At 36.8% G+C, this 23,774-nt stretch overlaps 1 protein-coding gene across 1 annotated transcript in view; it reads left to right on the top strand.

The window, feature by feature from the left end:
- PTPRQ (protein tyrosine phosphatase receptor type Q) overlaps positions 1-23,774 on the top strand; it is a 139,801-nt gene that overhangs the window by 82,663 nt on the left and 33,364 nt on the right. The window contains exons 43-50 of the mRNA XM_086471434.1: positions 6,986-7,318; positions 13,686-13,807; positions 17,475-17,661; positions 19,934-20,178; positions 20,783-20,849; positions 21,443-21,601; positions 22,784-23,006; positions 23,444-23,517. Coding sequence (XP_086327560.1) covers positions 6,986-7,318; positions 13,686-13,807; positions 17,475-17,661; positions 19,934-20,178; positions 20,783-20,849; positions 21,443-21,601; positions 22,784-23,006; positions 23,444-23,517 — 1,410 coding nt within the window. The remainder of the gene's footprint in view (positions 1-6,985; positions 7,319-13,685; positions 13,808-17,474; positions 17,662-19,933; positions 20,179-20,782; positions 20,850-21,442; positions 21,602-22,783; positions 23,007-23,443; positions 23,518-23,774) is intronic.

Genomic DNA, 23,774 nt, shown 5'->3' with positions numbered 1-23,774 from the left:
CTCTGAAAATACTAATTATATATTAAGACATGCAGAGCATTTTTTCCCTCCTTACTGCTACTCCTACTTGACATTAAAACTGAACACAGAGTCTTTGAACAGGTTGAGGCCCTCATTGTACTGCAGTGACAGTCCTTACCATTTGTTTTCTACTAAACAGAGATTCTTTCATAACTTACATTTAAAAGAAATATGGCTAGAAATTTGTCCAAGAAACATTTTTTAATTTAGTCTGTGCTTAATTTTGCTGGGCAATACTAACTTGTAGCTGTATACAGAAGTATGCCTTGTGCATGAAGGAGTGGTGCCTAAAAGGATTGGTAATGGGAAAGTTTCTTAGTTCTTTTCGTGTGGAGGTGGCAAATTAAAAATCTGTTGTTACTTGTGCACAAAATGTCTTTACTCTCTGCACAGGGGAACCTTCAAAGATTCTGTGTTTGTGTCTCCAGGATGGAGGTGCCCATTGGAAAATGTGGACCTTTTTTTCATCCAGGCCTGCAAGGAGCACAAAATGTAGCAGGGGCTTAAAGCCTTTTTCATATTCAAGGAAATGCTGTTTCCTTCACCATAAATTGTTTTCTTAGGACATGGCAGCTCGTGGCAGTTCGTGGTAGCTCGTGGCAGCTCATGGCAGCTCTGAATTGGAGTTATATGAATTTCCTCATTATCCTGTGAAGAGAACTACAAATGACCATAATGCACAAGAAGAAATATTTAAGCTCATACCCTAAGGTGATCCTTAGGGCCCCAATCATGATATGCAGTGCAACATGCAGTGCAGCATGTTGGCCTGGTTATCTGGAGGAATCAACCTGCTGCGGAGCCACAGCGTTGGAAATGGAAGACCTTTGGTGTCCCCTGTCACTACTACAGATAAGAGCAGTTTGTTTCACATGTTCAGTCAGTGCTGCAAGTTCACATTTCCAAACTGTAGTAAAGTAAAAGCATCCAAAAATTGTGGGGTGAATCATGACTAAGAATCTTTGAAACTTTTCTTTCCAGGATGACTGAAACTGGATTTTTATCCCAGACTTCAGTTTTCATTATGTAATGTGGACATTTTTTTAGATTTTCTAATTAGTTGTTGCGTCCAAATGTAAGTTTGGCTTTGATGTCGATGGCAAATCTTGACTAGACAAATGCAGCTATCACTTGGTTGCTGCCAATGAAATTGTATTGATGTTATTTTTATAAGCAGGTAGATAAAAATAGGATCACACGGTGTAGGATGAAGGAGGTTTTTTTTGTAAAGACTAGGTCAACTCTGCGTAAATGTGTAAGAAATGGTGGTGACATATACATACAAAGCTGACGTTGAAAGCATTTACAGGTCAAATACATTGTTTACTGAAAAGTAGACAGTGGTACAGTTCGTTGGAAAGCTAAGCATTCTTATTCTTATTTAATTTAAGACTTGAGTACTGACAACTTTTGGCTACTTTTCTATGCTTAGCTTAAAGGTGTGCATTTCTCCCTAGTTTTGTAGGATTCGATTTTTCAGTGCTTAGATCCCACAGTTAGAGACTGAGTTTTCTAATGTGCTAAGGACTAAGAAACATGGTTCAGAGAGGCTTTTTTAAGACATGTCTCAACTGTGCAATTTCCTTTAAAGCATATCTGATAGTATCAGTACCAAGTCATGGGAAAAAGAGTCTACAGTTTTTTACATTTTATCTTAGTAAAATCATTTGGGACCTATTTGTGATGTCCTTATTCATACTGAGCAGGTCTTTATATCATGATGAGTCCCCCTGAAGTTAGCAGTCTATACTAGAGTATAGATAGTATTTTGGTATGATCAGGGTCATCAGCTTAGCCCAGGGGGCTCCTTTGGGTAACTAAGCTTTCAAAAATTAATAGACATAATCAATACAGAATATTTTCTTCTCAGATACCTCCATTTTCTGGAGACTTTTTGTTGTGTGCCCACTGCTGTCTGTTCTACTTTGTTCTTCCCTTTCCTCCTATTGATGCTCTTAATACCACCCAACAGACTTCTAGGCTGCCGCTGTTCTTTTAATCCAAACTCCAGCTACAAGCAGCTGTTCTGTAGGCAGACTTTTTTTTATTAACTTCATTAGGAACTATGCCGTATCATATTACTGTCTTCTGTTCCTGGCCCGTGCAGCTGTAGTCATTGCTTTCCACAGAAGTCTTTACAGAAAGCCGTAACTTCTCTCTTTTCTTAGTAGATTTTTGTGTGTGTGTCCTTTGCTGCCCTTAGGATATCTTTGCATTTTTTCTACTGACCATTTCTCTTGATTTAAACCAGTTCCACTGGCCCAGTTCAACTTGATCTGAGTCTTTGCACAGTCCTGGTCCTTTTTTTAACAGGAATTTCCTTTCATTTAGGTTCTCAAATAAAAACTTAATCTCAGAGCAGTCCACCAGCTTTGGAAGGGCTTATTAGCATTGCAGCCAGACGAGAGTAGGGAATCAGGGCCAAGATCTGTGAAAGTAACTTCTATTTAGGTGCTTAGCTTCCTGTCAACTTCAGTGGGAGTTCAGGCACGTAAATAGGTTTTAGGAGCTTAAAATCTCATATGGATCTGGCTTCAGGCACTTTTCATTGGAGTTTGGCCATCATGTGAACAATGGTGGATGAACCTGAAAATACCTCATTCCTCCTCCAGTCCAGAAACTGAATTCACCAGTGTTTCATGGCCAGCCTCTCTGCCAGCTCCCTGACTGGCTTTCAGAAGCTGAATTAAAACCTATTAAGTGGAAAATGGTAGAGTACATTGCACCAAAAATTTCAGACTTTGAAAAACTCCCTACTCCTAGAGCTAGCTGAATTGTAGCAAATGCAATTTAATTCGATAGGGAAAGACTGTCAGATATGTGATAATGAGACTTAAGGGGTCCTACCTATGATTCCTGGGAAATTTAAATATGGGTTTAGCACTAAAATGCTAGCTAGCTAATAAGAGCATGGTCCTAGAAAATTAATGTCCTACACCACCAGAAACACAGGCTTTTTCATGCCTTTTCTTTAAGTGCACGTTTCTGGAAACCAGGAATAATAATGAAGCTCCCGTTAGGCACATATCAAAGCAGCAGTGTATAAGAATGGATACATAAATCTTTGTTACAGTTCCAATTTAATCTGAAAAAATAATTCACAAAGATGCAATTTTTGGCTTTAATTGTTTTTAGTGTGAACAGTGATCACTTCATCATAGTTGAGTCATGTTTAGAAAATTTAAACAAGCTGCATGATTACTGTAGGAAGCATGGAATGGTTTGTTCAAATCAGTACCATCTGTGGACAGAAAAAGTTGGGGGAATTTTAGTCATTCTTGAGGAATGGAAATCTGATTCTCCATGCTAGAGTAATTGTAATCCTCTTTGTATCTGTAACCCAATAGCATAGTTGTGTTGAAATTGTCTCATTGAACACAATCATCAAGTGCAAGAGACACTGTGCCACTGGGTGTCACTGCTTCTCACTGTGGCCCTCCAAGCAAACATCTTTGATTTGCTCCAGATTCAGATCACATCTTTTCATTTGTTCTAATGAGAGGTTACATTTATATTTTATTTGTCTATGTAAGCAATGAGATAAAATGGACTAGATTTTAAACTGACTAACGGTTAAGGCTCTGATTCCGTTTTAAATGCCTGTCTAGGCACTGGCGGAGAAAATTTTCCTAATGTCTTCTGCTGACTGACCCTTTCTTTTGTGGGTTAGAAATATTTTGTTTATACGGGTCATAGTAAACTGAAAAAATGAGGACATGAAATAGCAACACAAGCTTTTATATAAAAGGACAGGAGGAGATGACCTCAGGTTGCACCACTGGAGATTTAGATTGGATGTTAGGAAAAATTTCTTTACTGAAAGAAGTCAAACATTGGAACAGGTTGCTCAGGGAAATGTTCAAAAAGCGTGTTGATGTGGCACTTTGGGACATAGCTTAGTGGGCATGGTGGTATTAGGTCAACAGTTGGACTTGATCTCAGAGGTCTATTCCAACTTAATGATTCTATGATAAAAGAAGTACTTGTCTGTTATGATGATACCTGCAAGTTTGTCTTTCAAAATGGTGGTTTTCATGTACGGTTACTCACTGGGATAATCACAGATACTTTCTTCAGCCTTGTGAAGGTAATGTGTATGGGCTTCCTCTGTAGCCAGTGGGAAAAAGGTCATGGAAACATCAGTTTTCTGCCCTCCATTCTTTCCCCCACTCTCTGAGAGTTTGTCTCTTTCCACCAAATGCAAACTGAGCTCATGGAGGCCAGCTTTATTAGACTTTTGTTGGTCTGTGAGAGCCCACAAATCAGAGCCACTGTTATTTTTTCTGATATAATTTCTAGTTCTGTGAAACTACCAAACGTCTTTTCCCTCTTTACTGCAACATTACTAGCTCTCAGTTCTACCTGATGGCATCATCCATGTTGAAACTAGGGGAACAAGGTACTCTCCTTGAGAAGGAAAGCCCACCGTGCTGGCTAGAACATGGGCACTGCTCTTTCTGCCTGTGATCAGCCTCTTTAACCTGCCTTGCTCTAGGTGCAGAGACTGCAGTTGTGCCAGCCATGGCTCTACCAGCTGCACATTTGAGCAAGTGAATGTATATATTTCCACCTTCCTCTTGGCACCCAGCAAGCAACCAGTTACTATCATCTACTTTATTCCAAGCCACTGTTCCAGTATTTTATCCAGTCTTTCATTTAAGTTGAAGTATAGTCCAATAATCAGTTTTCAGCAGATAAAGTTAGTAATCACAGACTAAGAGGCATTAGAGCCAGTTGTTTCCATCTCCACATTAGGTACTTTTACACTTCTATTCCAAACCTGCCAATGGTGGCTGTACCTGTCACAGCAAAAGTTCCTGGAGTCATGTGCCTGGGAAGGTGAGGTCATATTCCTTATCAAAAAAAAAGAGTAATCCCCTCTGAGTTGGAATGAGGAGAATTGAATTTTCTTGAATTCTTTTCATTTTTATCTGTGGAGTTGCTGACTCTTAATCTTTTAATTCCTGGAATACATAGTATTGGGTCTTAAAAAAAAAAAAAAATCAAGTTCAGAGTGAGACTGGATGGTAACTTTTTTTTCACTCAGTTTTATCTATTTTATCCCACATTTTATCATCATCATAGTTGAGTGCGTAAGACCCATATTCTTTGCAGTATCTTAACAGATATTAATAGCTTATAGTACAGTAGAGTAGAGGAATTTTTAGGGAAAAATAGAATTTTTTTTCATAGTAACCATCGAACATTCCTCTGCCTTTATTTTCCATTAACTAATGGTCAAACTAAGCCCTTTCTTTGATTTACACAAGTTGCAAATACAGATTATAGAGCTATTATGAAAATATTGCAGTATTTATTTTTTTCAAAGACAAACTGAGTATTACATCTCCAAAACTATGATCAAGCAAGAATGTTACTCCCTGTTTTGTTTTTGTTTGCTACTTTCTGTAGTTCTCTTCATGCTAATAACAACAGAGCAAAACAATTTCGATTATGATAGCATGAAGTATGATGATGAAAGTTGTCTGTAGCGAAGACTTTTTCCTTAGACAATTTGCTCTTGTTCTGTGTCTGGTTAGTGTGTGGCAGGGTGGGAGCATATGGAGCTATTGCGTGCTGCGATGTTGTGTACATGTGCATGAGAGCTGAGCTGAAAGACAGGGGAAGCAGAGCCACAGTTCCTGTGCCTGGACCCTCTCCTGCAGGCTCCACCTGCTTTGGGCTCATTTGAAGGGATTTGAATTTCTCAACCTTTTCATCATCACAGACTCAGAATTTACATTTCTTGTGACATGCTCATATTTAGTGGAGAAGCCTGAACTTGTTATATTACGATGATTTTTATAAACAAATTGTTGCAGATGAAAGCAGAGATCAGATATTCCCACAAGGCTGAAAAAAAGCAGAGGGTTTTCTCTTTCTTCCCCAGTAACATTGGCCTGGGATCCTTTTATTCTTTATGTAAGCCTTGGGGCTTCTTCAGTTTCAGTTTGAGGATGTATCGTGTTTTTCTTTTACCAGTGATACTTCTTCCCCCAAAGACTCTAAAGCACTCTTTAAAGCTAAGTGCACAGAACGACTTCTGAGCTGATTTCTCTGCACAGTTTTTGCCACAGAGAGTATTAGTATTATCTTACAGAGCCTTAGAGATAATATTAGCTTACTGTATGACTATATGATACAGCACAAAACCATATGTTGCATCCAGTCTGCGAGAGCTGGGAGTACACTGTTGGCTTAATATAGATACAGATAAATGTGTGTGCACGTGTGTATGTGCATGTATGTACACACATGTATTACTGCTGCCTCCATGCACATGAATAGAGCTTGCGTATACCTACATATATGTGTGTTTGTAAATATGTGGAAGTAAAGTTTATGGGAAGTTTCTTTTTTTGCTTTCTATTGCCATATTATTTAGCTCTTTCTGTTGGTGTTCTTTTAATTTTTTGTTTGTTGAACAGCTTGTAAAGCACTTATATAAAGATAGACAAACATATTGCATGTATTGATACTTGCCATTTAGGAGGTGAAACAGGACATTTATGAAACCTTGAGGTGTTGCTTGAGGATTTCATATGTTACCAAGAGAGAGGGAGACAAATGAGTATTTCTAAGTGAGAGGTGAGGAATGCCAGTTAGCAACAGCAGTAAAAGATGCTATGGGTAGGCCAAAAATAACTTTGCTTGATATTCCCTCCCTCAGTTGAGACATAGCCCCAAATGTAGCAACAGCAATGTCACACCTCTCAAAGCTGCCTCTGCATGCCACACCTCAAAGTATTTTTCCGTATTTCAAAAGCTATAGTAAATTTATGCCACCTATATATGGACAATGTGATTTATGCCAATGGAATTACTCCTTATCAACCATATGAAATTGAATCTTGGTCTTTAGACATGCTTATAAAAATTTTTTTTTCAACACTGGATGGAAGGGTTATAGTTGCAATCACTTTTCATTCAAATGAAGATATCTTACAGGTGTTTTACTTTGTAGTTCCCAGTGCTCCCAGGGATATTGTTTTTTCTAATGTGCAGTCAACAAGTGTGACCTTGAATTGGAGATCGCCAAAAACTATCCTTGGCTACTTTCAAAACTACAAGATTACCACACAGCTACAGTCCATCCACTGCAGTGACTGGGAAACTAAGGAATGTATTGAGTATGAGATGCATCAACATTTATATGAAAATGTGGTGGATGACCGGATAGAAGAGACAGTGTATGGACTGAAAAAATACAGATGGTACAGATTTGCAGTTGCTGCCAGTACGAATGTTGGTTATGGCAGTTCTTCACCGTGGATTGCTACGCAAACACTTCCTGGCTGTAAGTAAAGATGTCTGCCATGTGTCATAATGCTATAACAGTGTGATGTTCATGTAAATAAGCAAGCACACTTGATAGAAGTTATTTCTTCATAGACCTACAATATTGGTGAAGTTAATAAGGATTTATTGCCACTCTTCATTTATGAAATATCACTATATAAATCATGTGGTAGGTATGCATACTTGACACTGCTTCAGATTTTAAAGCCTTTTGTACACTCTACTATATTTACTGCTTACCCAACAGGAATTTCATTCCTCAGCCCTGCTTCGTGTCTAGAATTGATGTCTGTTGTCTGTTTGAAGCTGATATGCCATTTTCAATACATCTTCACATGTGGGATGTGTCAGTGACAAGTACTCCTTTTTTTAATTCTTTGACTGAGAGTCCATTCACTAACATTGTTACACTTGCCTGAAATTCTGTTGTATGTTCCTGGCAATAGAATTTAAGCAATAGTTTCAGAGGAATTAAGATTTCTTTCCAATACCGTATCCACCTAAAGAGATTACAGATCAGATTAGCCACACGGCACCTACAGGACTGCCATGACACATATTAGAACTGTCATAGCTCAGGTGAGGATTTCGGTTTCCAAGTAAGAGAAGAGTTAATTGTCACAGATAAATCATCTCTAAATATTTGAGAGAAGTGGATGTGAAACATGAATTATTTAGGCAGTTGTCGTGGGGACATATGACCTACCCTCCCAGTCTGCAGCCAGCCTAGGTCAGAGCACATCTGAAATCCATCCTCTGGTCCACGTGGAACAACTGAGAACAACCATGAGTGGCCTGACTAAATCACAGCTCCTTCACTCCTTTCCCCTTCCAAAGTAATCATAATAGAGATACCAAGGACTTAAACAGCTGTGTACCAATGACTAATCAATGGTCCACATATTTGTTTTGTTCCACTCATGTTTTTACAATCATTTGATGTGAATTCAGGAGGCTTTTATGTAACACTCCTCATACTATCTGTGCACTCCCCATGCAGTAATACATCCATCTATCGCTAAATACTTCACAATTTTTCTACTAGGAAAGGAAATATTGTCGTCTTCATTTGCAGATGACAAATTGCAATAAAGGAATTCGAAGCCCCAAAGGGCAAAGAGATTTGGACACCATGATAGTGAACATCACAACAGCCCGTTTTTCATGTACAGCACAGAAGCAATCCTTTGGATTGTGAAATACTGGAATCAGCTGCAGAGTCATCTCCTGTGCACTTACTTTCTTTGTCCAGTGGTTCTTATGGGGATGCTATACCTGTAAATTAATGCAATATTTAAATGAAAGTGGGGAAAAAAAACCCCAAACATATAACACCAGATGGAGCAGAAAATAGCTAACAGAAGTTGTACAACTCTTGAGCCAGCAGCTCTGGGGAGATTTCCTGCTATTAGATGGATACATCTCAGCTGCTGACATATGCTAATAATTCTTTTAAAAAAAATGGTGCTGAGTTTGGGAAAGTTAGGGATTTAAACTGGACAGAGAGGCCAATAATGAAAATGCAGATAATCAAATAAAGTTAGGATCCTCTTTATATTTTCCTCTCTGGACAGTGATAATTTGGTTTGAGAACTAGTTTTCTATCAGGAGACAGTAGTTAAAAGTGTAAAAATCTCATGACTCGGCACAAGCCCTTTCCATGCCAATACAGCGTTGTTCCCAGCAGTAGGTCCTCTGTGTGCTCTGTTAGCTAGTTTAACAAACAATAGTGGGGTAGAAGTGAAAAAAGTTCCACCAGTTCTTCCAGCCCGAGTGTCTGGGACTGCTTGCCCGTGTATGTGGTGAGAGAATGGGCAGCAGCAAATTTCCTGTGAGCTAAATCGGTGACACGTCAGGAGATGATCTGGTTATAAAACACACTGCATGGAGGCAAGGAAGCATGGGCACTATTCCAGATATCATGGCTGGGTGCTGGTCTTTTTCCTGGGGTAATGGCAATCAGCTGAGAGTGAAAAAAAAAAAAAAATAGGAAGGTGACATGTCGCAGCTGGGTAGCCAGCTGGCAGCTCCGGCATGCTTCAGCAGTGCTAGCCTCCCTGAGAAGCAGTTGATCTCTAGCAAGGACAGGTCTCTAGCTACCTGACCTCATACTTGTCAAAGACTAGTCTTTAGATATATTGTTAAACAGACTGAAAAACCTTAGGTCCTCTCCTTCTCTTGCAAAGGGTACTGCCTGTAGCAGGGAAGAGAAATTTGGGATGCACAAAAACCAGACCCAGCACTCTGGGCAGCCTTGCCGAGTGTATCCAGAGAACAGGTGTTGATGCCCCTCTTCTTTCACTTGTGGACGGGGCCAAGCATCCTCTGGATTAGCCTGCTGGTGCACAGCCAATATACATGGTCTGTTAGGGCTTAAGGGTGCTTAGCTGCTATGTAAAATACCCTGAGTACTTAGCCTATAAAATCAATGGGAGTTGTGTTTGCAGATTTGAGGGCAGAAGTTAGCCACTGTTTCTGGTTTTCAAGAAATGCCTCTGTAAAACATTGCTTCTGCCAAAGAGAAAGTTACTTTGGTTGTGAAATAATAGTCAAATGAATCTCAGAAATTTGTGTTTCTCTCAAGCCTAAAGAAAATGTTATAATTACTATAGTCATATTCAGGAAATTAAAGCATTTAAGCTGAAAACTGTTAGAGTTGCTTCCCAGAATATAAAGAGATGAAACTTCAACAACAGCAAAAATTACGTAACAGAAACCCTAAATATTCTTTACAAGAGCTGAGGATTTGACTGTCCTGCTAAAGCAGAAATACCTAATAATTCTAAATATCCAGTGACTAAGCTCTTAGCTCAGCTGTTTATTTCAGCTGTTCATTAAGAAGGTAAATTTAAGGCTGCAGAAACTCTTTTTAAGATTCTTTAACTCATTTGCAAGTTTCGGACAAAAAATCATGGCTGTACTGAAAGTGGTTATAGTGTTAGTCCATGGAAAATGTTATAGGTTGTTCGGTACAGTCCAGTTCTCACATCACACAGATAAACTATTCAGACTTCTGTCTCGCATATTATCCTCACAGGAATTGTCCTACTGTCTCATAAAGTAGTTTGATGGCACTGTTATTACCCTGATCGCTGATAGATTACCCAAGAGCCAGATCTACTCTGCAAGATAAAATATTTTCAACGTAACCTAGATTTATATAGTTACCAGTACAGAAGATCACAGTGTTGTGTCACAGTAAGGGAAAGGGCAAGAAATGTTTTCTATAGCTAGGGAAACTGTTCCCTCACACCCACACTTAACCCTGAGTTTCACTTTTACATTTATAAGGAGGATAAGATTGACCGAACTTGTGCTTTCTAAGAGAAAAATCATATTAGAGGGTCAGCATTAGGTGGAAAATGAATGGCAGTGAGATCACTGACCTCATACTGGATCTTGTGCAGTTACACAATGCAATGCTTTTTGGTAAACAGCCAAGTCTCCTAATGCCAGGATATACTGAGATACAAAGGAAAATCCCAGATGTTTGAATGTCTCATGAAGTCTAGGACGTAGATGCATGGGGCACAGTTATGCTGCTCTTTTCAGCACCTTCTTTCCCAATCCCTGCTGATACCCAGTTGCTTGGTATGCTTAAAGAAATGTTTCTGTGAGATTTCATCTTTTGTTGCATGCCCTTTCTTCTAGCAGGTTTTGCCTGAGAGAACTTTCTCTTTGTTCCTTTCAGTCTCTCAGAACTGAACATTGGCAAGTAAATATGACCTAAGATATAAATGTTTAAGTATAGGTAAAAGTAAGCTAGGTGATTATAAAATGAAATAACTGAACCTCATACTTAATTTTTGTTGGGAAAAAGAAAAAAGGAGATGGTCTTAGCCAAGCAGGCAAGCATGAATTTCTGTTAGAAGACTGGAGTATTCAGCCTTATTTTTGAGGATTATGCTAAATGATGGGCTATCCAGACTTATCTTCAAGCTAACATGCTTAACTGCTGCCTTAGCATCAGGACACAGATGGATGAGAAAGATGACCCTGACCTCCATAAGACCCACATTCCTGTGCAAGGATAGAAGCATGATAATCAGGAAATGATGGTTATTAGTTACAGAAAATGCATTATTGTGAAAACCAGGAGAAAAGTGCTTATGAGAGGAAGTGATTGGATTATGGGGGAATGAGAGAATAAGACTAGGTCATTTCTACTGAGTAAATTGCTGTGATTTATAAGAGAAAGGGTATAGTGATATCATGGCCTCGTATTGACTAGATTCATTTCACAAACAAACCTAAATCAGAACGTGGCAGTTACCCACCGAAGCAAACACAGTTTTTGAAAAGACGGTTTTTGTAAGATGAGACACGTTAGACACATTTAATTTTCTAGTTTTCTTTTTAATTGCAGAGGTTATTTCAGAAAGTATTCCTAGATTTCAGTATCATTTAGTTAATGTGTGATACGGTACTTTGCATGATGAAAATAAACCAGGTATTTTAATTAAGTATATGAAATACAGCATACTCAATTAGAATTTTCTTGCAAACATCTAAAAATGTATCAAATATAAACTGCATATGGAAATTATCCATATAAATAACTTTAGGTTGGATAATTTGTAAATTTGATTATGCTTTATTTCACACCATCGTGTCTAATGCGTAAACATAAAGGGACTTCAGAAAAAACAATATTGAGAGATTAAACGCTCCATTAATGCTACAAAAAAGTAATGGAAAATTGGTTTTGGAAACTAAGGCTCAAGGGCTATCTATATCATTTTATAGTGATTTTCAGGGATTTCAGCTGGCAATAAAGGTAATGCCATTGCCGTAGTTACTGAAAGCGTTGTTTACACTAAAAGACACTGAGCAAAAAGTCTGACATGTTTTACCTGCAAAATAAGCTTAATTTGTGCTAATTCTAGTTTTTAGGGAATATGCTTGCCCTTGTGTTTTGTTTTGTCTGTTCTAGCTCCCCACTCAACAGCCAGCCTTCTCTGAGCAGTCTCCTCTTTCACCACCCCTCATGTGCTTTCGTAGCTCATTCAGTTACACTCTTCATTCAGTTGTTCCATGCTATTCAGTATTTTGGGGGACTGCTTCCAGCCAGCCGTTGTATTTGATCCTGCCTACAAAGTCTAGTATATTCCTGCTAATCCCAGCACAGCAATCTACCTCCTATATCCAGCACCCTAAACTCTTCATGGCACCTTATCAACTCTCAAATCTTCCTGTTCGGCAATGATGGTCCAAGATTTTCAGCTTCACAGTGCAAAATTTTATGATTTCTCATCATGAATCTTTGACACATGATTTCAATAGCTACATACCTCCTTCCATGTTATTTTTCCTTTTCCCAAGCTGTTTTCTACCTAAAAAACTAAGTAGCCTTGTGTACACTCCAATTTTCCTCATTAAGCCCTCTTACCTAATGATTAATGGTGAAAAAAATACATGTTCATACATTAATCATGTTTGAGAAAAGAGACTGCATCTTCTGATTAGGATAGATATGATCACTTTCAAAATTTTGTATGACAGACTGTTCATTGATATGTGTTAATCATAGTTTTTAACCATTTTTTAAAAGCAACATGAAGCCAAGTTCTGGCATTTTCTACAAATCTTTTGTCACTTCTATTCCAAATTTTATTTTTATGAAATTTACCACAATGGCTGTGAAAAAGTAATACCACTTACTGAGAACTGCTGTTGTTGTTATGATTTCATTAATTTCTCATTCACAAATGAAAAATAACTAGGTTAATTCACATATCACCTTGACAAAAGGTAATTTAGAGAAAATCCCATTTCTTAATGTAAGCATTCTTGCCTGCTTACAATCCATAGCACTTTTTTCTGTGTGTTTTCCAGAGTTTCTCAACAAGTTAAGAATAAATTGAAATTAAACCTAAAAAATATTTTTTCTGTATACAATTATTTATACTAGTACTTTCCAACATTGCTGGGAATTTTTTCTCGCACGCACACCTTTGGTTTCGCAATTTCTTGTTCTTTGAATGATTCATTTGACATAAATGAATATATTGTGCTTGTCCATTTGTCTAAATAGTTGTATATATTTTGCTTGTGTCATGTAAAATACCTATAAATAACTTGTGATTAAAAAACCCTATAATTTCAATTTAAAATTAAGTTGCCAGCAGTTCATACTCTAGAAAAGTTGTAGTAATCGCAATGAAATATGTGTTTCTAAATCACACTGTATGCTTGATATATGAGAAAGAAAAAATGTTATGATTATTTAAGCAGTGTATAATGGTAAATGTGTGAAAAAGCTTTATTTTCAAATTGAAAAATTATTTCTACTGGCCACTGAAAATACAGGGTTATTTGTTGTGAACTTCTTTGGCCATGATTCACACACGTATTTTTTCCTACAGCTCCAGACAGTCCTCCAGAAAACGTGACTGTTTTTGCTACATCTCCTCACAGTATTAATATCAGCTGGAGTGAACCTGTCATCATTACTGGACCAACATGCTACCTCATAGACATTACCTCCGTAAGGCAACTCTGCTTTATTGTCAGTAGTTACACAGATGTTTGGTGATATAAATACCACAGCAGATGTTCATATAGAAATTACAGGACAGACATAAACTGATTAAAAAATAATATGACTGTGTCTGTTTCCTTATAAATTCCACATAAGAATTAATTGTACATTTATAAATTTCTTAATAGGAGCTAATTAATTACTTGGTATTAAATTAGCACTTGGTGTGCTAATAAGAGGTCTTGGAGGAAAAAAAGTGTAGCTATAAATGTATACAGGAAAAGAGTAGCTGAGCTTTGTGGAGGTGTACCACTTTCTAATAATAATGATGCTGTTTACCAGTAAAAATAATGATGACTTTTTTTTTCTTCAAAGGATAGAAAAGTTCATTATCATGATTTTACAAACCGGAGTGGAGAGTCTAGCAAAAGGAAGTGACTTGTACAAAGTTACACTGCATCAGAGGGCAAACTTGAAAGTCAAACTAGATTTCCCACTTTCCACTTGGTTCTCTGTCCATCAGATTAGCTGTGTTTTGGTAGCACAACAATAACACTCCTTTCTCCTTGATCTTTATAAGCAAAAAAAAGGCTGACATAAGAGAAAAGCTCTAGTGGCCTTTCTCTTTTCATCCTCTACTACCCTTACAGTACTCCTTAAAACAACGATTAATAAACCTCATTTCCTGCCCTGTGGCAAGATATGAAACTTTCTAAGTTTGAACTCAGGAGAAGTTTTAAGTAGGATATACGTTCCCTGTTCTTCCAGAAATTATATAGGCAGGGCTATCGGTGAAAATGGGAGGCAGTTTGCCAGACTTTACCCAGGAAAACTTCCTGTTTGCAGCTTCAAAAATCCTCAATCAGTCTGCTAGGTAATAGGAAAAAAAAAATAAAATTCTACTTCAAACTATTTGAAAGTTCTTTCCGTTTTCTGAGGAAAGAGGAAAAGAATAAGACTATCATATATATTTTCAATGTTTCTGAATCAGTTGTAAAAATTACAGATGTGCTAAAATACTAGTGCTGAGATTTTTCTGCATTCAAAATTTCTAAGGAGATCAGTAAAAAAGAACCAAATATTTTTAAGCTCCTCAGTAAAGTTAGAAGAGAGAGTAATGTGTAGTCCTGCTACTGTGTCTTCCTCTAACTTCATTGTACAATATGTAGAGTGTGATCCGTTCAGTTCTGAACACACCTACCGCAGCAATAGTACGACAGGATGGAGGATGTACAATAACAAGGGGAATACTAACAGAGAAAGAATGGTTCCTTGGCCCATTGGGTAGGTCACTCGAAACTACATAATGATTTTTATTTCTCCTTTACTACAGTTAGAGAAGACTTTTTCCTTGTGAAAAGTTCCTGTCACTTTTGACTAAACAGCATTATAATACATCAACAGAAAAAAATATTTTCATGCTTCTGATAAAAGTTCCAAATTCACTTTTTGAAGCTTGATTTTTTTGTGTGTGTAATATTTCATGAATTTCTATTTAAACAATTTCTAAGTTATAAACAGGGTGTCATCTGATTCTACACTATAAAAATATTATAAATACCTTATCTATATAACTTACAGTAAAATTCCTAAAGTAAGATGGATTTTGCAATGTTTCATATGAGCCTGCCAGCATTCAGAAAACCTCCTTTAAATGTTCAGTTTGGAAGGCTTTGGTTTTGTTTTTACAAAGTGGGTTTTTTTCAAATGTATTTCAGGTGTCTAGCTTTATATTTAGGGATTCCTTGTAATCAGGTGTTGACTGCTAATATCAGTAACTACAGGTGTCAGTTCTGTAGGTAATCGCCTTAGTAGACAAATCTATTCCTTCTTAAAGACCAATAAAGCTGTCACAATCTTTTTCAGTTAAAGTTTGAGTATATATTTTATTGTCCCAGTGGGAAAATTTTTATGAAAACTCCAAATTTCACAAACTTCCTGTATGTATAACTTTACTCATTTTAATTCCTAACTGAGTATCTTTAAGGATTTATAAAAACAGGCTCACAGAACAGACTAATTTCAGATTTTTATTCTGTGATATCTTTATTCTTAAAGGTAGTGTATTAGTGAATGTATTAGGGTTCTGGTTAAATTGCTAGGATATTCCTTGCAGTTTTAGAGATCAGAAAAACTAAAAAGCAGACCCTCATTATTATTTCTCCAAGTCATATTTTAGTTTGTCTTGCTGCCTACCATAATTAGAAGTAGTCCTGAATAAAATATTACTGAAAATGAGTAAGGAAGATGGAACTAAACCCTTAAACGTCAGGAAGAATAGAAATACTTTTAATGACGTAGTGATTGCATTTTAGCCCTAGTATAAATATTTATATGCCAGATTTTTGATAGTCAGATAGGAAAAACTGGTTCAGCTCTTGATGGCCACCCCAGGAAATGAATGTCTGTTTAGTCCATCAGAAAGTTTAGTTCAGGTTAATTCTCAGTGGGGATAGATGCATATCTGTCAAATAAAAGGTATGCTTGAACTATTCTAATGTTTTAGCAGCTGCATTTAATACAGATTTCATCCAGTGGGAAAACTACTGTACAGCTACCTAATCCTCTTTTCAAATTAAACACTGAAAAAACAATAATGAAAACATCATTAACTGAAGTAGTGGGAATAGACACAAAAAGAATTTTGTAAATGGTACTTGATCAAACAGTAGAAAAGCTCTCGTTTTCTCCTTTTTCTCCTTTCTTAAGCTAGCATTAGAAGTGCTTAATTGGAGATAAAGCCAAACACTGTAGGTTTTTTCTACAGAACTACAGATTATTTGAGATGTAGGGATGGTAGGGGTCCCAAAACATAATCCAGTCCATATCCTGCCCTAATACAGAAACACATGCACCTAAAGTCTTCCTCACAAATTATTCATTATCCTGTTCTTAAAAATGTCCAGTGCTGAAAATTGCTCAGCAACCCTCAATAGATTTGTATAGCTTTTAACTAAACTTGTAGTCGTAGTTTCAGTTACGTATTTAGGTATATCATTGCAGTTTTTGTAATTTTTAATTGTAATTTTTTTTTGTGCAAATAAAATTTCTATTTGTATTTTCATGAACACTAGGAACAATGGATTATCTTCCATTTAGTAACATCTCTTTTTATATTTTGAAGTTATTAGTATGTCTTCTGCCATCCCCACTTTGCTAGATTAAACCCCTATTATTTCTGCTTTCTGGCTTTTCTGGTAGGAGAATTACTCCCTCCCCACTGTGTTATAAGTTGTGCTTCTATTAATATATCCCAAGAGGAGTTGCGCTTTCTGCAGTCATATCAAGATTGCCACCCAATTTTCTTTTTGTTTTTGTATTCCAATTTTCTGCTATATATATAGCTGCTCATATTCTAGATCTTTGCCTACCTTGATTCCCATTACAGGTCACTACAGCTCCCCTGGGCCAGTGTCTACCAATCAGTTCATGTTTGCTTGGTGGAAGTCAGCACCAAACAAATAGCACATTACCTTAATCCCATACTATATGAAGTGCTAAAGAGGTGAGATGGGAGCATACAGCTTTCTAGTCTTGGTAACTAGAGACTTCTTGTGAACCCTTCTATGTAAATGGTTAGAAAAGTAGAAAGATAAAAGTTATATCCAAATAATATCCTGTTTTGGGCTGTTTCAAGTCTTAATAATATTTTATTATTATTATTATATTACAGGTAGATAATGACAATTACAAAGCTCAATTTCTGAAGACAAATGATGAGGGTAAAGTCATAGAAATTTCTGATTTAAAAGCATTTACAAGGTATTCTGTAGTAATCATTGCCTTTACGGGGGATGTTAATGCTGCACTCCTTGAAGGCAAGGCTAGTTCTCCAGTAATTGTCTCCACTTTTGAAGCAGGTTTGTATTTTTCTCTATTTTATATGGATCAAATTTTGCAGGTTTTCTTTCATCTGACAAATAAATGAGAGTTTTGAACACATGGTGCACTTTTAATGCAGATTTGTTCTCACAATATTTTTTCTTAAATATTTAAAAAGGTGGCACTCAACAAAAAAGTGATGATGGTAATAAATACTAAGGTTTACCTTCAGTAATGCAGAGATTATAGCTTGCTTCACGTAAAATATGGATGTGTGGAACACAGCCGACTAGGTTATTTCTATAGTCAATGAAGAGAAGTCCTATCTGTATTAGCATGTGTATATTAGGTACCTGTTTTGGGAAGGGATAACTCCCCGCTGTGGAGGTGCCTGTTTCCCTTAAGAGACTATTGAAGATTCTATACAACATCCTTGGTCTTGATGCAAATTTTAAACATATAAAAATTGTATTAAGTGAATCCTACCATTCATAAATGGTACCTGTACTGCCTTGAGCACACAGTCGGTGTACTGTCAGTGGAAGGAGGTTGCTAGTGAAGGCCCACAGGGGTCTATGCTTGAGTCAGCTGTTCCACAGATTCAAAACCGTCTGGGGAATAAGGTAGATACTAAGGTGACAAAAGTTGCTGATGCTATTAAGTTACACAGAGAAATAAAATTGAGAGATGGGAGTGAGGAACTGTGTAAGGACCTTATGATACTGGGAGGCTACATTACAGATAACGTTTGCTTAGGAAAATATAAACGGATGTACATGGGGAAGATAGAGTCCTACCTTTACATACATAGCTCCTGGTTATGCTCAGTGTGCTATCCTTGCTGGTTTTGAGTTACTCACTAAGGATATTTAAACAAACGAACAAACAAAACAGCAAAAACAATTTTTTTCTGAAAAGATACTGAAGATTTGTTTCATTCAAGCTAATTATCAACTGTGTATAAACTACAATTGCCTTATCTCTAGTCAGGTTAGCTGCAGGTCAGCTTTTTTAGCTATATACTCAGGTTAATTTCAGATTTAGACATACTATACAGTGACTGTATTTATCATTTATCTTTCCTTTGATGTATGAAAATCCAGTGTCCCTAATGATATGATATAATATGATATGGTATGATATGATATGAGTGTGTGTATGTGTGTGTATCTCTCTAATGACTTTAATATGTTAAATTCTAAGGATTTCATTACCTGTTTATATCCCTGGAGGATATGGTCTTTTACTATGGAAAAATGAATGAAGATTACATTAGGTGGTAGCTAGATCTGTCCTGTGAGCCATCTTTTTTGGCAACCCTTTCTCTTATGTAAAAATTCTTACGTAAAAATGTGAAACATTAGGAGGTGCAGTAACCTTAGAGAGGAATAGTTATTTGTTCCATCTAATCTCTCATCTGGTTTGTGCAGTCAAGCATATGGCTGTGTTAGGACCACTTTACACAGATTTACTCCAGAGGAGCCTGAGTAAGCATTTGTTAGCTGGTGTAAAAAACCTGGAAGGTATGACAACTGCATCTAAATCCTTGGCTGAGGGAATGTGTTTACCTTCAGTTGCTTGATTTTGCTATTTAGAGGTCACGCTACATACTTGTCTGCTCAGGTAGAGCAATAAATAATTAGCTGCCTGGAAAGAATGTTACAGCCCTTTCTTTCAGATAGGGACATTGGGAAAATGATTTATACCTTTGCTGTCTTGAGAATAAGCTACTGGAATAAGTGTTTGACAAAAAGCTGCCTTTGGGAAAAAACGCAGGTTGTGTTTGTGTCTGGGCATCAGCTAGTAGAAAGTTTTTTCCTAAAGAGTTAGCTGGGATAAGCAGAGACGCTTAGGAACACAGTAGCTTGTTTATATGTTGGGCGGGAGCTTGCTGTTGACAGAGGGCTTTCAGAAAGGGATACTCAAGACTAACACTTGCTTCTTGCTTGTCAACCCATGCAAGGATTTGTTTACCCCAGATGTATTTCAAGGTATAATGAGGCCTTCAGGCTTTCTGAGTAGAAAATCAGAAGAAAATTTTCTAAGTAGAGAAGGTTATCTAATCATTCCTTTCAATATTTGTGGCCTCAAATACTATCATTAAGAATACAATTTCACTAAATATTTAACTTTTTGTTGTCTTTATAAATATTTACATATGCAATGATGTTTGAGATGTTTTAAATAAAAACAGAAAATACCAGTGAAGTAATACTGATATGCAAAAATATAATTTGTAATTTTTCAGGTTTTACTCTAATAGTAATATCAGTAAACTGATTAAGTGGATCATTGAAATATTTCTTTCAGTGCCTGAAGACCCACCTAACAACATAACGTTTCAGAAGATACCGGATGAAGTAACAAAGTTCCAAGTAACATTTTTGCCGCCATCTGAACCAAATGGAAATATTCAGGTGTATCAAGCTATGGTTTACAATGAAGATGACCCTGCTGCCATCCGGATCCATAACCTTAGTGTCATTGATAAAACAGATCAGTCAGTCACTGCCATGATAGAAGGACTAAAAGGAGGACATACCTATAATGTCAGCGTAAGAACTGATAGTTTTTCTTTGGATTTTTTCTTTGATATAAGTGAGAGATTAGTCTGAATAGGGAACACAAGCCTAGGCTGATAATGAGATTTTTCATGCTGAGAATGTTAGCTGGGGTGTGAAGAGAGACAAGCCTGAGGAATAGAGGGAGCAATGAGGAGGGAGCTTCGTGCTCTGGACCACCAGTTCATGTGCTAGCAAAGCAGCCTGTGATGCATCACCACAAGTGCAAGACTAAATCTCTGTCTTATTTCCACTACTTGCATTGCTCATTTGGCTCAGATGCAAGGTCCAGTTCTGCAAGGGGAGCTTGCTAGAAGTATGCACAGGAAGTCCTTTCAAATAATTAGAGAGTAGGACATAAAAGGTGGCAACATAGCTGTTTAAGTGGGCTTGTTATTCTGCTTTTTTGTAAGAGCTGCATTATAAGCGATGAAGTGTCACTGCACTTAGGATTGTAAAGAAATATGAAGTAAGTTCTAGCAAAGTATGAATGACAAAAGGAGTGTTTCAGCATTCATTGTTGCTTCAAATACATCCAGATTTGGTCAATTTGAAGCTCTTTCAAATACTCATTAAAACAAGTGTTTGTTTTTTTAAGGTGTATGCAATTAATGGTGCTGGTGCAGGGCCAAAAATTCAATTGAAAATAACCATGGATATCAAAGGTATGTCTCATAAAGTACCCTTTCTCTGAAATCTGTATTAATGCTGAAGAAAATGCTGTTCTGCCTGTGAGTACACAACTGTGTGCTTTTGTCTTTTAGAGGCTGCATAATGTAGGAACAAGAACATATGACCGATGGCCTTGAATTGCAGTGCTCAATTTTGCTGCGCATCACTGGTCATTTGCTGTTTGTATCTGAATGATACTGTAAACCATGTGCAGACTTAGTGAGGTAGTCACATTGACTTCAGTATTTTAGTTACTGTCAGTGAACAGCTTAGAAGAATATCACAGAGGTATAGCTAAGTATACAGTATCACAACTGTGGAAATAAATACGGTCATTGATTGAAATTCATTGAAAAATGAAGTCTCAGTCTCTTTATTGTTTTCTCTTTCAATTGAAAACTGATCTGCAGAGGCATTTATCAGAATACAGTTTTTAAAGGCTTAAGGCATTAAGTAGAACATTAAGTTGTCCCTGAAAATATGTCAAAGATTTGTCTTGCATAACACAGCTACGTGCCTGAACAGGGTCCTTGTAGTGAAAATATTTTAAAACAAAACTCTGTGGTTTATATTTGTTTAAAAACAGAACCACCACGGCCTAAAAAGAAACCAGCACCAGTTTATGATACCAATGGGGCGTTACTCGTCACAGCTACAACAATTACGATCAGAATGCCGATATGTTATTACAGTGATGATCATGGCCCTATCAAGAAGATACAAGTTCTTGTTGTGGAAGCTGGAGGTAGAATTTTATAAGTTCTCTTGAAAATTGTTTTCAGGTTATTTTGTACTCTGGACCACACTTTATTTTCTGGCTGTTTGCCTTTTTTATTTCTTTTCTTGCATCTCAGTAACTTCATGTTAGAGAACAGCTAACAAAGTCACTTTAGCTGTGGCAACTAGTACTAAGAGCAAAGTATCTTTCACAATACCTGTGGGCTGAGTACTGGATTTTGGGAACACCTGTCAATGAAATCATCCATACTCTTTGAAGTGACCGATATTATTCTGGCCCTATTGTTATCATTATATTTATTTATTTCCTATTCCCTTGAACAAAAAATACACTTGTCATTTGTAAAAGTTAAATAAATCTGAAACTTTTTTTTGCAAGGTTATTCTTCTCTTGCTATTAGTGTTGCCTGTAAAAGCTTGCAGTCATGTGCAGTTGATATTTCCATTTCATAACGGGGGCAGAGGGATTTATATAAATCCCTTCTGTAGACTGTGGGTCAGAATGTGTATTCCCTTGTACAGACTGATGAACATTTACTTATATGAACAGTGCCATGATACTCTTTTGAGTAATTGCCTACGAGTCTGAGTGGGAGTTTCATGATAGAACATCATATGGTCAGGCTTACTTTACCTAAGAAGGACAAATTCCAGGCATTTAATTCCCTTGTTTTACTTGCTTTCAAAGTATACAAGTAAAGCGTTCACATTAACTACATTCACATTAAGTCTCTCGCCTTTTTCTGGATCTTGCATTTTAGCACTAATACTACAGACATTTTCTTCGTGGCTATTGCTGTGAAGATTCTGTTGAACTGATAAGTATGCAAATACCAGGATAAGCAACATTTGAAGATTTTTCTCCTGGGTTGCTGGCTCCTTTCCACTTATGAAAATCTATTAATTTCATTTATGAAACAGTCTTTACTGTCTTTAGAGTAAACACTTTCTACTGTCTTTGCTAGCCATGCTCAGTTTCAAAGTCAAGTGTCTTGCACAAGTGCTGTCCTCTACAGGCAAAGCTCATGTGCGAGACTGCCCATGAAGTTTTCTAGATGTGATTCAGTTGACTTATTCTGAGTTTACAAAATAGAGATGGCTCTTAAAAAATTGATTTCATATTTAACTTCTTTTATTACAGTCCGGTTAGAATGTAAATTATATCTGATTTTCTTTTTCTTGACAATAGCTCAGCATGATGGGAACGTTACTAAGTGGTATGATGCATACTTCAACAGACCGAGGCCATATTTTACAAATGAAGGCTTTCCTAACCCACCATGTACAGAAGAAAAAGAAGATCTGAGTGGCAGAGAAGAGATATATGTCATAGGTGCTGATACTACATGTATGATACCAGGCAGTCAAGACAAAATATGTAATGGCCCACTAAAACCAAGAAAGCAGTACCTGTAAGTACATTTATCTCTATGTTTGTCCAAGAGAAAGATTTAAGTGAAATATACATTTATACAAATATACAAAATGTGGTTCAATTATGAAGAGGTGGAGAGTGAAATGATCTTCATATGTCTCTAATTTTTTGGCTGAGCATAAATATGAGAGACAAATAGTTTTAAAATGTTTCAGGTACAAAAGATTCTTACTGAGTTCTTAAATTAAATAAGTCCAAATTCAAGGTAAGTAATTCATATAGTTTGATTATACATTTAAAATGTTGACACTAAGTACTTGATATCTGTCTTAACGTCACTTTAGCGGGTGACTAATGATTCCAGCTTATATTATACTAAAACTGAAAAATAGATTTTAGTTTCAAAGTGAAATAATATTTAAGAAAATGCGCAGAAACTTTTATTTCATTAGTTTTCTTGGGTTTATTTCACAGATTTAAGTTCAGAGCAACTAATGTTAAAGGACAGTTTACAGATTCTGACTATTCTGACCCTGTCAAAACATTAGGTAAGGAGTCATTTACTAAAGTATTTCTCTATTTCCAAAGAATCTAGTCAATTCCCTGTTTCTTTTTAGTACTTACTTTTAGTAATGCTTTCTCTGAAGTAAATAATCTCTATATTTGTTGGACCTAGCTTAATCAGAATGGCTGAGGAAATATATCCATTCCCTTGTATGTCCTTTTGAGGTTGTCAAGAGTTCTTACATCAGCCTGGACTGTTAAATGAAGAAGCAGTTTCAACAAAGTTCATTAGCAGAGATTC

The sequence above is a fragment of the Leptosomus discolor genome, chromosome 1, assembly GCF_034619465.1.
Source record: "Leptosomus discolor isolate bLepDis1 chromosome 1, bLepDis1.hap2, whole genome shotgun sequence".
Classification (NCBI taxonomy): domain Eukaryota; kingdom Metazoa; phylum Chordata; class Aves; order Leptosomiformes; family Leptosomidae; genus Leptosomus; species Leptosomus discolor.
This window is presented reverse-complemented; position numbering and strand designations above follow the sequence as displayed.